We start from the raw sequence: 16,502 nt of genomic DNA, 5'->3' as shown, positions 1-16,502 counted from the left end.
TACATATATATTTATAGTCATTAGATCTTCCTGGTAATTTTGACCCTTTTATCATTATACAATGTCCTTTTTTGTCTCTTTTGAAAGTTTTTGCCTTAAAGTCTATTTTATATTATATCATCATTGGCCAATTCTGATCTTTTTTTTTTTTGGTTACAGTTTTTTTTTTTTTATCCTTTCAGTTTCAGCCTATGTATGGTCATCAATCTAAAGTGAGTTTCTTATAGACAGCAAGTAGTCAGATCTTGTTTTTTATTTGTTCAACCACTCTCTGTTTTTGATTAGGGAGTTTAACCCATTTGCATGTAAAGTAGTTATTGATAGGGCAGGACTTAACTGTTGCCACTTATTAGTTGTTTTCTGTCTAGTCACTCTTTCGTTTCTCTTTTGCTCACATCATGTCCTCTTTTGTGTTTCATTGATTCTTTGGTAGTAAAGTGTTTTTCCTTTTTTTTATTTTGTGTGTGTGCATCTTCTATAGGTATTTTCTTTATGATTACAGTGGAACTTAAAATATCTTAACAATATTTTAAGCTGATAAAACTTAGCTTCAATCACATTTAAGGGCTCTTTTTTGTTGTTTTTTTTTATTGTTTCTTTTTTAAAAAATAGCATTTCATCCTATTAAGTGGAATATTTTCTCTTAATTCTCTGAGGGTATTAGTGATGGATTTTTGAAGTTTTTTCTCCTTGCATGGTTTCTGTTTTCTTCCATTTCCTTTCATTTTTTATTCTGTTTTCCTTTACTTCAGAGACTTTCTTTAGATGCCAGACAATCTGTGCTCATATTTATGAGTAGGGGCCAAAAAGTAGATTGGAAACTCTAAGGAAATAAGTGGCTCTTATTGACTTTGAGCTTCTCTTTAAAGTCATCTGGCTGATGCATTTGTTGGAGAAATTCCCCATCCCAAGTCAGCATTTTTAGATTTTTCTTCTTGGGGCTAATCAGATTCCCCAGAGAAGACTCTTCAGAACTCTTCTTAGGAGGATACTACCAGCATCATAGGAGCCAAATGAGAGGAAGTGTTTGGGATATCCTCATCATTCAGAAGGCATTATTTCTCTTAATCTAGTTTACAGAAACAGTATTCACATCCTCAACTGTGTCTAAAAATCCCCATATTCAGAGAATGAACTTCCAATACTCCCTAGGATTGGGAGTGGTCTTTACCCAGTAGCATATTATAGGGGAGGATGTTTAAAGATCTAGTTGATTTTTAAAGAGCTTTCAACCTATTCACCCCATCTTAACCCCATATCTTTACATCCATTTCCAGAGGTACCAGATATATCAGATCCTAAAATTATTTGAGGATTCTTTGGAATAGATTGTATTACTTCCTATTTTCCCCCACTTCTGGTTTAAGATTTGGCTTTCTTGAGTATGTTCATCCAGTTGCTTTCCAGCTTCCAGAATACTGTTTGTATTGCCTCCTTTCCTTGTTCCTCCTGACCTTGTTGGTTTGTATTAAAAAAAAAAAAAAAGTCCCTATAGTTTTAGAGTTTTCTGGAGGGAATGAAATTAGATGCATGTGTTCAATACACCATCTTTATCTGAAACTAACTCTTACCACAATGAAGTAGTTGCCTTATCTCCCTAATGTGATATTTCTATTGATCCTTGGTTTATATTAGGTGTTATACCTGAAGAACCTTAGCCCTCGGGTGACCGAAAAAGATCTGGTCTCATTATTCGCTCGGTTCCAGGAGAAGAAAGGACCTCCGATTCAATTCCGAATGATGACTGGACGAATGAGGGGTCAGGCTTTTATCACCTTCCCCAGTAAGTAGCATCATCAGGATAATCACTCAGTTATAGCATCAGTTCATTAGAGACTACTCATACTGTCTCTCATTTAGATAGAGCCCTTTGATTTCTCCATGGTACATGAGAAGCATGTGCTTGAATAAGCACATGGCAGGAAAAAAAGTATGGAAAATATTTTTTTAATTTTCTCCTATCCTCCCTTCTCTGTTTCCTTTCCTCCATTGACAGTGCATGACCACCTTACCTCATTGTCTTCGGTTTTCTCCAGTCTTGGCACTTCCTGCTCACTCTATCAAAATTTACTTTCCCTTTGCTGAAAGTAGTATTTCTAGTCCAAATTGTAATTACATTACTTATTAATATATTGGTATTCTGATCAGAACACTTGTACTTGCATTATGCCCTGTTCCTTTAGGGCTAAGAGACTACAAGCTATTATGCTATGATGCTATATTATGCTAATTCACTAGTAATTCATAATAAACTAGTGGATGATATGTTATTTTAACTGTTGTTTGCATCTTAATATATGACTTCAGTATTCTAAACCAAATGGAGGAATAATACAATATCTCAGGGATATTTCTGGTTCAATTTCACACAATTGCAATAAAGTGAATATCCCAATAAAACAGGTCACACGAATTTTCTGGTTTCCTAGTACATGTAAAATTTATGTTTATACTATACTGTAGTCTACTAAGTGTGCAATAGCATTTTGTCTTAAAAAACCAATGTACGTACCTTAATTTAAAGATACTTTCTTGGAGTTCCCATTGTGGCTCAATGGTAATGAACCTGACTGGTATCCATGAGGATGTGGGTTCAGTCCTTGGCCCTGCTCAGTGGGTTAAGGATCCAGCATTGCCGTGAGCTGTGGTGTAGGTCGCAGACACAGCCTCAGATCTGGCATTGCTGTGGCTGTGGTGTAGGCTGGCAGCTGCAGCTCCAATTCAAACCCGAGCCTGGGAACTTCCATGTGCTGCTGGTGTGGCCCTAAAAAAAGCAAAAAAAAAAAAAAAAAAAAATTTAAAAATTAAAATAAAAGTACTTTATTGGTAAAAAATGCTAACCATCTGACAGTGCAGGGTTGCTACAAACCTTAAATTTGTAAAAAATACAATATCTGTGAACCATAATAAAGCAAAGTGCAATTAAACAAGTTATACTGTATAGGAATTTCAGTTTCTATAACAGACCAGACTGTCTTTCTTTTTTGGTAGAAGCTGGGTAGGAGCTGTACCTTTTACTATCCCTAAACTATCATCATTTATGAACAGCCTAGTAATCTACTTAAAGGCAAGTGCTATTACACATGAGCAGTGCCTGACTCCCCTATACTCTTTTCATACAGCATTATACCATCTTCCTACTTCATTGAAGGTTGTGGATCCTCAGTGCTAGTGATTTTCTGTCTTTTCAAGTGTGAGAACCTTTTTTAAACCTAAAAAAATTATTTCATGCACCCCTCCCACCTAATATGATCCATTAATTGAAAAGATATAGGGATTTCCTGTGTGGCCTAGCAGGATAAGGATAATTTCATTCTCAGCAGTGGCTTGGGTCACTGCTGTGGTGCAGGTTCAACCCCAGCCCAAGAATTTCTGTATGCTGTGGGCCCAGATTAAAAAAAAAAGACTTATAAACTCAGTACTATTTAAATAAATAGCTATTTTACTAATTATATACACATTTGAAAATTTGTAGTGCATACAAATGTGAGACATAAATTGGTTCAATCTGAAGATGTTGCTTGTCTATGTATGATTTCACAGACTCTGGGCAATAATTTCCTTTCTTCCTAATTTCTCACATCCAGGCTCTGAGACCCATGTATTTGAATTCTCTTGCTGTACACTATGTACTCTCACACCTCAGGCTTCCATTTACCTGCAAGGATTCTTAAACATATTTATCCTAATGAAGGCTCCGACAACTTCTCTGATCAAAAGGAAAAAAATAGCAAAATGTCCCCAATACCATGATAACTTATTTTGAGTTTCCTACTTGGAAAATAATTTCATTCTCACAGTACCTATAATCTGTTACCTAAAATAAGGGTTTATATATTATTAGTTATAGATTAGCCTTCTTTAGCACACTGTATCCTTGTTTCTTTACCTATGTCCTTGAATTATGAGACACTCTCAAACATCCATTTAAGTTTTTATTGTCATTATTCTTACCCATTAGTTTAGTCTTGCTGAGTTATACAAATTTGAGATTATAAAAAGCCCGATAAAATCAAATAACTATATGGCCTTATAATCTCCATTGAACTCCAAGGTAAAACAGCATAAGCTAGACTTGGAATAGAATTGAACTATTAAACCACATGTAAAATGTTTTTCTTTCTCTTTTAGATAAGGAAATAGCATGGCAAGCATTGCGTCTAGTAAATGGATATAAACTACGTGGGAAGATATTGGTGATAGAATTTGGAAAGAACAAAAAGCAGCGGTCAGATCTCCAGGCTGTTTCTCTAATATCTACTACAGATAATACTACAGAAATCAGTGGTAGCTAGAAGATGGATAGATTGTGAGTCCCAGAAGGTCTTTCTTACATGAGAATCTTGGATCTAGGATTTGTGTATAGATAGCAGTTTGTTTGGAATTGAAGAAGAATAACTGAGGGAAAAAAAACTAAGATAATCCCTTTCAGCTTTTAGAAAGAATTGGTAGAAAACATTTTCTATAATCGAAGACTATATAGGATAGACAATATAATGAATGTGAAGGGTAGGGTACAGAGAGTATCATTTTCTCAGGATAAATTATAATGGATTATTTCCAAGGATTCTTTTATTCTTCATAATTTATATGAGGTCTTAATTATTTTTCCCTAGAGATAACATTCTTTCCAAGATTGCCTCCTATATATACAGAACTGAAAAACTATTTAAATGTTGAAATATTTATTTTATAGAGCCATTTGCCCCTAACTTTCTTCATCTAGTAAATAAATGACCAGGACCCCAGGCCTAAACATTCAACAAATGCTATTAAATGAGAACTATCAGCAGTAACAGTAAGTAGTTTTCATAAGCTATTTAACATAGTTAATGAACACTTCCCCATTGAGTTATAAATGTTTTCAAAAAAGCTATATATTTTTTCTAATGAAAGAATTTAGGTCAAAATATTAATGTTCTCACAGTCATTTAAGCTAGCTACCATTGAGTAACTGTTGAATTCAAAGCAATAAACATTGAATCATTATCTCATATATGTTAGAGGTTAGATCTATGAATTTTAGAAGAGGAACATACTAGCAAAGAATACTAAAGGGGGGATAAGAAGAAAGAGCTCTCTAGAAGAGAGGCAGCCAGCCCTAAATCTCCAATTGAAGGAGACTAGAAAGATAATATGATACAGAGGAAATAGTACAAACTTTGGAGTCATACCTGTTTGAACTTAGCCATACTTATCACTCTGTGACCTTGGCAGGTCACTTAATCTGAGCCTCAGTTTTCTCATCTATAAAATTGAGGATGATACTACTACTTACCTCATTGGTTTGTGATGATTAAATGTGCTGATTGTATTCAGGTTAAAGAACAGAAGGAAAAAAAGAATGAAAAATTTAACAGGGTATAGAATCATTAAGAACTGTAACATACTTGTAATGGAAATATCAGAGAAAGACAGGAACAGAAAAAATATTCCAATAAATAATGATTGTAAACATCCCAAATTTGATGAGAAACATTATCTACACATCCCAGGAATCTCAATGAACTCCAAGTAGGATAAACAAGAAGATATCCACAGACACACCATAATAAGAATGCTAAAACCCAAAGACAAAGAGAAACTTTTGAAAGCAACATGAGACAAATGAAGCATCACCTACAAAGGCACCTCAAGATTAACAGATGACTTCCCATCAGAAGCAATGGGAGCACATATTCAAAGCGCGCAAAGAGAAAAAAACTGTCAATATAGAATCCTATGTTCGGTAAAGCTGTCTTTCAACGATGAAGATGATTTAAAGACATTCCCACATAGTCAAAAACTGGGAGAATGTGTTGCTGGCAGACCTGACTTACAGGAAATATTAAAGGAAGTTCTTCAGGTGGAAAGTAAGTGACCTCAGACAGTAATTTGGATCTACACATACAAAAAATTAGCACAGGTAAAGGTAATTATGTAATTATAAAAAGACAGTCGAAATAAATTTTCCTTCTCTTGATTTAGAAAGCTATTTTATAAAACAATATGTATTTTAGTTGCATTGTTGGATCTATAACATATAAAGCTGTAATATACTTACCAATAACAAGACAAAGGAAGTAGGTAGAAACAAAGCTATATTGGACTAAAGAAATTACTCCAGATGGTAACTTAAATCCATAAGAACAAATGAAGAAAACAAGAAATGGGAAATAAGGTTAATATAAAAAGGCAAAAAAATTTATACTTGCTCTTTCACCTCTCAGCTTCTTCAAAATACATAAAATTATGTTAAGTGATAAATATAATGAAGTATTGTTGGGTTTATAACATGTAGGAATAATAATAACAATAATACTGCAAAAAGTGAGAAAAAGAATAGGTTTAAATAGGAATAAGGTTTTATATCTCATTGGAATTTAGTTAGTATATAGTTGAAGTCAGTTAAGATGTGTATGGTAAGCCTTAGAGCAACCACTAAGGAAATAACTAAAATATATATAGTGAAAATATTAAAGAAATTTAAATGTTACATTAGGAAATATTCAATGGGAAAGAAACCAAAAAGAGGAATGGAGAAACAAAAACTTCAGACATATAGAAAAGAAACAGTACAATGGCAGTCGTAAGTCCACCTACATTAATAATAATAAGATGAATGGATTAAACAATCTAATCAAAAGGCAGAGATCATAAAACTGGAAAAAAACAAGACTTACTTCTTTGCTATTTATTGGAGTCACTGTATTCAAAAATACAGGGTGAAGGTTAAAGGTTAGAAATATCAGACAAATGGCAAGTATAAGAATGCTGGAGTGACTGTACTAATATCAAACAAATGGACTTTAAAACAAAAAAAAAGTTACTATAGGACAAGAGTGACATCTTATATTGATAAAAGAATCAATCTATCAGAGATGTAACAATTATAAACTTCTATGCACCTTACAACAGAATACCAAAATACATGAATCAAAAACTGAAATGGAGAAGTATAAAAGCATACAATAAGAGTTGAAGAATTAGGTACTAGACAAAAGATGAATGACAGACGAAAAGACTTGAACAATGCTATAAATCAACTAGACCTTAAAGAGAATTGTAGAACAAGTCTAAAATATATATCCTTCTCAAGTGCACCTAAAACACCTCCAAGATAGACCATGTCACATACCATAAAACAAACCTCAATAAATCAAAGTGGATTGAAACCATGCAAAATACATTCTCTGACCACAAGGAATGAAGTTAGAAATCAGTACAGATTGTTGGGAAACACAAATATGAATTAGAATTAAACACTTTTAAATGACCAATGAGTCAAAGAAGGTATTACAAAGTTAATTTGAGGTGACTTAAAATGAACATACAACATGCCATAACTTATAGGATGCACCTAAACCAATGCTTAAGAATTTATAAGTACGAATGCCTACAATTAAAAAGAAGGATCACATATCAATAACCTTACTTTATACCTTAAAACACTGGGAAAAGAGAAGGAAACTAACTAGAACATGCAGAAGGAAGGAAATATGAAAAATTAGATAAATGATGTAGAGAATAGAAAGTAAACTCAATGAAACCAAAAGTTAGCTCTATATAAAAAGTAACAAAACTGACAAAACCTTTCACTGGATTGACCAAGAGAAAAAGAAAATTCAAATTATTAGAGTCAGAAATGAAAGAGGGAACAGTGCTACCAACCTTATAGAAATCTTTTTTTAATTACGAAGACACTATGAACAGTTTTATGCCAATAAATCAGGTATCAGATAAAATGGGTGAATTTCTAGAAATACACAAACTACTAAATCAAATGGGCAAAGAAAAGCATAGTCTCAAATGGCTTTTAAGATTAATTCTAGCAAATATTAAAGAATTAATACAAATTCTTTACAAACTCTTCCAAAAAGTAGAAGAGGAGGGAACATTTATAGTATATGCTATAACATGGAAGAACCCTGAAAACTTACTAGATGAAAGAAGCCACTCCAAAGGACTGTATGGATTATGATTCTAAATACACAGAGACAGAAAGTGGATTAGTAGTTGCTTAGGGCTGGGGGTAATAGCTGAAGTGTTTGGGTTTCTTGAGAACTTGATGAAAATATTCTAAAATTTGATTGTGATGATGATTGTACAATTCTGAATGTACTACATACCATGAATTGTATACTTTAAATGGGTGAATTTTATGGTTTCTGATTTATATTTTAATAAAGTCACACAAAGTATTGGATACAGCCTAAATGTCCATCAGTATGAGAATGGCACATCCATTTCAGGAATACTATACAGCCATTAAAAATAATGGGAGTATATCTATGAATACATTCTGACCTGTATGATGTCCAGGATTTCGTATTAGGTTAAAAAGTAAAATATGTATATAATGTGAATACTTTTTTTTATAAACAAAAGCATTTGTATGGGTATGGTATATGTATATATACATATTTCAGAGCAAACTTAGAAAAAGTTAGGAAATATACATACCAAATTGTGAACCTTTAGAGGTGGGATTGGATAGGCTGAAAGGGGAATTTTGCTTTATAAAATTTTTAAAGTGTCATTTGGGCTGATTTTTACTTTTTCCGGTATTTTTTAAATAAAGAAAATTTTAATATTCTGCCAGTGACTTGGCTTCCAGAATATTTGTCAGACCTGCTCTAAGGATATCATCTAACTATACTCAGGACAAACAACTATTACTTTGATGTACTGCTCACATAGGATTAACTCCAATTTTAAATACACTTTAAAGGGCAAGAAGTAACCTCTTGCACATGTTACCCAGGAGCATGGACTTTTCAGAAGGAACTTCTTGTTGGATATAAAATCTCACCTCTGCCCTTTACTAGGCCTTCAGACCATTACCAATAGAGGAAAATAAAAATGGAGGATGTCCCTCAACTGGTGCATAGATAAACTGTGATATATCCATACAATGGAATCCTATTCAGCAATAAAAACTATAATGTACATGCAACGACTTGGATGAATCTCAAATGCATTTTGCTAAGTAAAAGAAGCCAAACTCAAAAGGCTACTTACTGTTAGATTCCATTTATATGATATTCTGGAAAAGACAAACTATGGGAATAGAGAACAAATCAGTGGATGATGGCTTAAAAATGGGAGACATTACAAAATGGTACACAAGGAATTTGTTTTAATGGAAGTTTTCTGTAACTGGATTATAATTACATGAGTGTATGCATTTGTCACAACTCCTAGAATTGTACACCAAAAAGGATGAATTTTGCTGTATGTAAATGTTTAAATAAATGTAACTTTTAATGGAGGAAGGAAAAAGTTTTCTTTTGATTACTGTTGTAGACTTAAAGCCACTTGATTACTATTCCTTATTTTCTGCCCACAGGTCAGCAGAAGTCATCAGTTAAAAAATCTATATACACATATTCACACTAACTTGCCATAAAAAAATCAAAAGACAAACTGGAAGATAATTTTCCACATACAAGGAGCTAATTCCCTTAACATACAATGTACATAGTTTTCTCAATACACAGAAGTCAATAATCCAACTAAAAAGTAGGTAAATGAAACTTTTACAGAAACAAATATAAATGATGATAAACTAAGAAAAATGTTCAGAGTAGTAATACAAATTAGGACAATTAGCTCTCTTTAAAAAAGAAAGAAAGAAAAGAAAAGGAAGGAAGGAAGGGGAGTTTCCATCTTGGTTCAGTGGTTAACCCAACTAGGATTCATGAGGATGCAGTTTCCATCCCAGGCCTCGCTCAGTGGGTTAAGGATCCAGCATTGCTGTGAGCTGTGGTGTAGGTCGCAGACATGGCTCAGATCCCGAGTTGCTGTGGCTCTGGCATAGGTCAGCAGCTACAGCTCCGATTCGACCCCTAACCTGGGAACCTCCATATGCTGTGGGTGTGGCCCTAAAAAGCAAAACAAAAACAAAAACAAAAAAAACTCACCTTTTTAGATTTATAGAAAAGTCACAAAAATAATAGAAGAGTTCCCATATATTCTTCATTCATTTTCTCCAACGTTAACATCTTACATAACCATAGTACAGTTATCACAACTAGGAAAACAATATTGATGCAGTACTATTAAGTAATGTGCAGGCCTTATTTGATTTTTTTTCCATTTGTTCCATTAATTTCCTTTTATAGTCCAGGATCCCACATTGCATTTTATCATGTATCCTAAATCTGTCCCTAACTGTGACAATTCTCGCTGGTCAGTTATTTTAGAGAATGTCCCTAATTGGGGTTTGTCTGACATTTTCCCATGAATAGATTGAGGTTATGCATGTTTTGGTAAACAATACCACAGAAATGATGTGTCCTTTTTTTGTATCACAGCAGGATATGCCTGATGCTGAAATGTCTTAATACTAGTGATGTTTACCTTGTTCACTTGGTTAAGGTAGTGTCTGCTATGCTTCTTCACTATAAAATTACTTTTTTCCTCTTTATTATTAATAAATATAAGAAATACATTGAGACCATTCTAATATTCCATTTCTCACCATATTTTGCCCACTAGGTTTGCATTCATCAATGGTTCTTATGGTAACAATGACTACTGTGGTGTTTATCTAATGGTGATTTTCTGTTTTTTTTTCATGTATATGTATTAATCGAAATTCATAGAGTTCTCTTCTGGCACAGTGGGTTAAGGATCCAGCATTGTCACTGCAGTGGCTCAGGTTGCTGCTGTGGCACCGGTTCCATCCCTGACCCAGGAACTTTTGCATGCCTTGGGCACAGCCAAAAAAAAAAATCTCTGAGGAAGATGTCTTCTCTCCTGTTTATTTCACATTTACTTATACCAGCATAGACTAATGGATATTTAGTTTGTTCTATGACTTATATACTAATACTGTCATTATTTTGTTGCTTATATTGTTCTAGCTTTGCCCAAGCTTCTGTGTCATTTTGACATGTCCCTATTTTTTTACTTCTTTATTTTTTGGCACCACAAGATGTTTCAGGCTCATCTTGTTTCCCCTACCCCAGTGCTAGAATCAACTGTTTGTATAAGGTGCCCTAGTTCCTTTTATTGGAAAAAATCATGTTTAGAAACCAAGATCTGGGCACTAGGTGTTATATTTTTATAACCAGACAGAATGTCAGATATTACAAAGATTGAAAACATCAAATATTTCCAAGAGTATGGAAAATAGACACTTTCATACACATTGGATGGGAGTATAAACAAGTATTACTGTTGGCACTATCTTTTTTTCAAAAATTTTATCGTGAAGATCTAGAAAATCTACTTCCAGATGTCTGTTATGCAGAAATACTTACAAGTATGCTCAAAGATATATATAAATGTATAAGAATATTTATTGCAGCATTGTAATAACAAAAACCTGGAAACAAAATTTCCTCAATAGGGGATTGATTAAGTAATTAAACTGTGGTACAAACATATGATAAAATATGTTGTCATGAAAAGGAATGAGACTGATCTATACATATTGATGTGGATCTTTGCTTTATATTTCACTGAGAAAGTAAAAGCAATCAGATGAGAACTTCATCTTTTTATCACCAAATCTACCACCTACTTAACATTTGTGGCTACATTCTAGCTTCTTCCATTGACTGTATGGCATTGTGGTTAAGAGTGTGGGATCCAATGACAAGCTCAAATATTGACTCTCATCATTTACTAGCTGTGTGACTGTAAGTTAAACTTGCTAATGCCTTAGTTTTTTCATCTTTAAAATTAATGAGGGCAGAGTTCTCAGTTGTGGCTCAGTGATTAACGAACCCGACTAGCATTCATGAGGATGCGGGTTCCATCCCTGGCCTTGCTCAGTGGGTTAAGGATCCAGCATTGCGGTGAGCTGTGGTGTAGGTTGCAGACGCAGTTTGGATCCTGCATTACTGTGGCTCTGACGTAAGCCAGTGGCTACAGCTTCGATTTGACCTCTAGCCTGGGAACCTCCATATGCCATGGGTGCGGCCCTAAAAAGACAAAAAAGAAATTGATGAGGGCAATAATAGTATCTACATCTTAGGGTTATTTTGAGGATTAAATGAGTACCTGTGAGGTGTTTTTAATAATATCTGATACATAGTAAGAGTTCAATAAATGTACGATTATCATTACAATGAAGTACCCTTGCTTCTGTCAAAAGCCATCCCTTCATTGTATTTTGGATTCCCCTGATTTCTCAAGGCTTAACACATGTAATTAATCTCTAATCTTTATCATCAATCTATCATTCCCATCAGCATATAAACAGGTTATAGTATGTCCCATTTATTTAAAAACAAAAAACAAAAAACGGACAGGACCTTATATTTTCAAGTTGCTGCTCCATGTCTCTATTCCACACAGCACAGTTTCTTGAAGTTCTCCATAGTCATTGTCTTCACTTCCATTTACTCCTAAACCCACTTCAATAAGGCATCACTCTTTACTAGATCTTTGGTAACACCTCTCCCATCTATCTTGCCAAATCCTCGTACATCTCAAACAGGTGTGATGTGATATCACATTGGGGTTTTGATTTGGTTTTTCCTAATACTTAGTGATGTTGAACATCTTTTCATGTGCCCATTGGGAAAAATGTCTATTCAGACCCTCTGCCCATTTTTAAATTGGATTGTTTTGTTTCTTGTTATATTAGTTCTTTTTGGATATTAACTCCTTATTGGATAAATGATTTGCAAGTATCTACTCCCATTTTGATGATGATATGCTCAGCTGTGCAGAGCTTTTTAGTTTGATGTAGTCCCAATTGTTAGTTTTTGCTCATTTCCCTTGTCTTTGGAGTCAGCTCCAAAAGCCATCACTAAGACTGATGTCAATGAGGTTACCACCTATGTTTGCTTTCTACTAGGAATTTTATGGTTTCAGATCTTTCATTCAAGTCTTTACTCCATTTTGGGTTTTTGTTTTTTTAATTTAATTTTATTTTTTTAATTATTTCCCCAATACAATTTTTTTCTACTGTACAGCATGGTGACCCAGTTACATATACATGTACACATTCTGTTTTCTCACATTATCATGCTTCATCATAAGTGACTAGACACAGTTCCCAGTGCTACACAGCAGGATCTCATTGCTAATCCATTCCAAAGGTAATAGTTTGCATTCATTAACACCAAGCTTGCCATCCACCCCACTCCCTTCCCCTCCCCCTTGGCAACCACAAGTCTGTTCTCCAAGTCCATGATTTTCTGTGGAAAGGTTCCTTTGTGCCGTGTATTAGATTCTAGATATAGGTGATATCATATGGTATTTGTCTTTCTCTTTCGGACTTACTCAGGATGAGAATCTCTAGTTCCATCCATGTTGCTGCAAATAGAATTATTTAATTCTTTTTTGTGGCTGAGTAGTATTCCACTGTGTATATATACCACATCTTCCTAATTCAATCATCCGTTGATGCACATTTGGCTCGTTTCCATATCTTGGCTATTGTGAATAGTGCTGCAATGAACATGCGGGTGCATGTGTCTTTTTCAAGGAAAGCTTTGTCCAGATATATGCCCAAGAGTGGGATTGCTGGGTCATATGGTAGTTCTATGTATAGATTTCTAAGGTACCTCAATACTGTTCTCCATAGTGGTTATACCAGCTTACATTCCCACCAACAGTGCGGGAGGGTTCCCTTTTCTCCACATCCCCTCCAGCATTTGTTATTTGTGGACTTATTAAGGATGGGCATTCTGACTGGTGTGAGGTGGTATCTCATGGTGGTTTTGATTTGCATTTCTCTAATCATCAGGGATGTTGAGCATTTTTTCTTGTGCTTGTTGGCCATCTGCACATCTTTCTTGGAAAAATATCTATTCAGGTCTTTTGCCCATTTTTCCATTGGGTGGTTGGCTTTTTTGCTGTTGAGTTGTATAAGTTGCTTGTATATTCTAGAGATTAGCTCTTTGTCAGTTGCATCATTTGAAAGTATTTTCTCCAATTCTGTAAGTTATCTTTTTGTTTTCTTTTTGGTTTCCTTTGCTGTGCAGAAGCTTGTCAGTTTGATTAGGTCCCATCGGTTTATTTCTGCTTTTATTTCTGTTGCTTTGGGAGACTGACCTGAGAAAATATTCATAAGGTTGATGTCAGAGAATGTTTTGCCTATGTTCTCTTCCAGGAGTTTGATGGTGTCTTGTCTTATATTTAAGTCTTTAAGCCATTTTGAGTTTATTTTTGTGCATGGTGTGAGAGTGTGTTCTAGTTTCATTGATTTGCATGCATCTGTCCACGTTTCCCAGCAAGACCTTCTGAATAGACTTTCTTTTTCCCATTTTATGTTCTTGCCTCCTTTGTCAAAGATTAATTGACCATAGGTGTCTGGGTTTATTTCTGGGTTCTCTATTCTATTCCATTGGTCAGTCTGTCTGTTTTGGTACCAGTACCACACTGTCTTGATGACTGCGGCTTTGTAATATTACCTGAAGTCTGAGAGAGTTATGCCTCCTGGTTGGTTTTTGTTCCTCAGGATTGCTTTGGCAATTCTGGGACTTTTGTGATTCCATATAAATTTTTGGATTGTTTATTCTAGTTCTGTGAACAATGCCATGGGTAATTTGATAGGGATTGCACTGAATCTGTAGATTGCTTTGGGTAGTATGGCCATTTTTACAATATTAATTTTTCCAACCCAGGAGCATGGAATATCTTTCTATTTTGTTACATATTCTTTAATATCCTTGATTAATGTTTTATAGTTATCAGCATATGAGTCCTTTACCTCCTTGGTCAGGTGTATTCCCAGGTATTTGATTTTTGGGGGTGCAATTTTAAAAGGTATTGTATTTCTGTATTCCTTTTCTAATATTTCATTGTTAGTATACAGAAATGTAACTGATATCTGAATGTTGATCTTATATCCTGCTACTTTGCTGAATTTGTTGATCAGTTCAAGTAATTTTTGTGTGGAGTCCTTAGGGTTTTCTATATATAGTATCATGTCATCTGCATAGAGTGACAGTTTTACCTCGTCTCTTCCTATTTTGATGCCTTTAATTTCTTTTGTTTGTCTGACTGCTGTGGTTAGGACTTCCAATACTATGTTGAATAACAGTGGTGAGAGTGGGCATCCTTGTCTTGTTCCAGATTTGAGTGGGAAGGATTTAAGCTTTTCTCCATTGAGTATTTTATTTGCTGTGGGTTTGTCATAAATGGCTTAATGTTAAGGAATGTTCCCTTTATACCCACTTAGGTAAGAGTTTTGACCATGAATGGCTGTTGGACTTTGTCAAATGCTTTTTCTGCATATATTGATATGATCATGTGGGTTTTGACTTTTCTTTCGTTAATGTGGTGTATGACATTGATTGATTTGCATATATTGAACCATCCTTATGAACCTGGGATGAATCCCACCTGGTGGTAGTGTACGATCTTTTTGTTATGTTGTTGGATTCGGTTAGCTAAAATTTTGTTGAGAATTTTTTGTATCTATTTTCATGAAAGATATTGGCCGATAGTTTTCTTTTTTGGTGGTATCTTTGTCTGATTTTGAAATTAGGGTGATGGTGGAGTCATAGAATGACTTTGGGAGTGTTCCTTCATCTTCAACCTTTTGAAAAAGTTTAAGTAGGATGGGTATAAGTTCCTCTTGGAATGTTTGGTAGAATTCTCCTGCGAAGCCATCTGGTCCTGGACTTTTATTTGTAGGGAGTGTTTTTATGACATATTCCATTTCATTTCTAGTGATCAGTCTGTTCAGTTGATCTATTTCTTCTTGATTCAGTTTTGGCAGGCTGTAAGTCTCTAGAAAATTGTCCATTTCTTCCAGGTTGTCAGATTTGTTGGCATGTAATTGTTCCTAGTATTCTCGTATTTTTTTTGTTTTTCTGCAGTATCTGTTGAGATTTTTCCTTTTTCATTTCTGATTTTATTTATTTAGGTTTTTTCTCTCCTCTTCTTGGTGAGTCTAGCCAGAGGTTTGTCAATTTTGTTTACCTTTTCAAAGAACCAGATATTGGTTTGATTGATTTTGTCTATTGTTTTTTAAATCTCTATTTTATTGATTTCCTCTTTGATATTTATGATTTCTTTCCTTCTGCTGACTTTAGGTTTTTCTTGTTCTTCTTTTTCTAGTTCATTTAGGTGGTGGGTTAAGTTGTCAATTTGGGATCTTTCTTCTTTTTTGAGGAAGGCCTGTATTGCTATGAACTTCCCTCTGAGCACTGCCTTTGTGGCATCCCATAGATTTTGAGTGGTTGTGTCTTCATTATCATTTGTCTCCAGGTATTTTTTAATTTCCTTCTTAATTTCCTCATTGACCCATTGGTTTTTTAATAGCATGTTGTTTAGTCTCCATGTAGTATGTTTTTTCTCATTTCTTTCCCTGTGGTTGATTTCTAGTTTCATGCCATTGTGGTCAGAGAATATAATTGAAATACTTTCTATACTCTTAAATTTGTTGAGGTTAGCTTTGTGCCCCAATATGTGATCAATTCTTGATAATGTTCCATGTGCACTTGAGAAGAATGTATATTCTGATTTTTTTGGAGGTAATTTCCTGAAAATGTCGATTAAGTCTAACTTTTCTATTGTTTCCTTTAAGATCTCTGTTGCCTTATTGATTTTCT

General features: G+C 34.4%; 1 protein-coding gene across 3 annotated transcripts in view; it reads left to right on the top strand.

Annotated features, from left to right (window-relative positions):
* Nucleotides 1–9,261, top strand: part of RBM41 (RNA binding motif protein 41) — a 62,175-nt gene extending 52,914 nt beyond the window's left edge. For 2 of the 3 annotated variants that reach the window (XM_003135295.6, XM_013983724.3), the window contains 2 exons: nucleotides 1,636–1,783; nucleotides 4,132–9,261. In XM_003135295.6, coding sequence (XP_003135343.2) covers nucleotides 1,636–1,783; nucleotides 4,132–4,295 — 312 coding nt within the window. In that variant the 3' untranslated portion in view covers nucleotides 4,296–9,261. The remainder of the gene's footprint in view (nucleotides 1–1,635; nucleotides 1,784–4,131) is intronic. The other variant, XM_085008105.1, reaches the window with a different exon arrangement.
* Nucleotides 9,262–16,502: the final 7,241 nt, after the last annotated feature.

Source organism: Sus scrofa, chromosome X (genome assembly GCF_054392235.1).
Source record: "Sus scrofa isolate SSC_HxYL_T2T_F1_AM1 chromosome X, Sscrofa_HxYL_maternal_Yorkshire_Landrace_v2.0, whole genome shotgun sequence".
Lineage (NCBI taxonomy): Eukaryota > Metazoa > Chordata > Mammalia > Artiodactyla > Suidae > Sus > Sus scrofa.
This window is presented reverse-complemented; position numbering and strand designations above follow the sequence as displayed.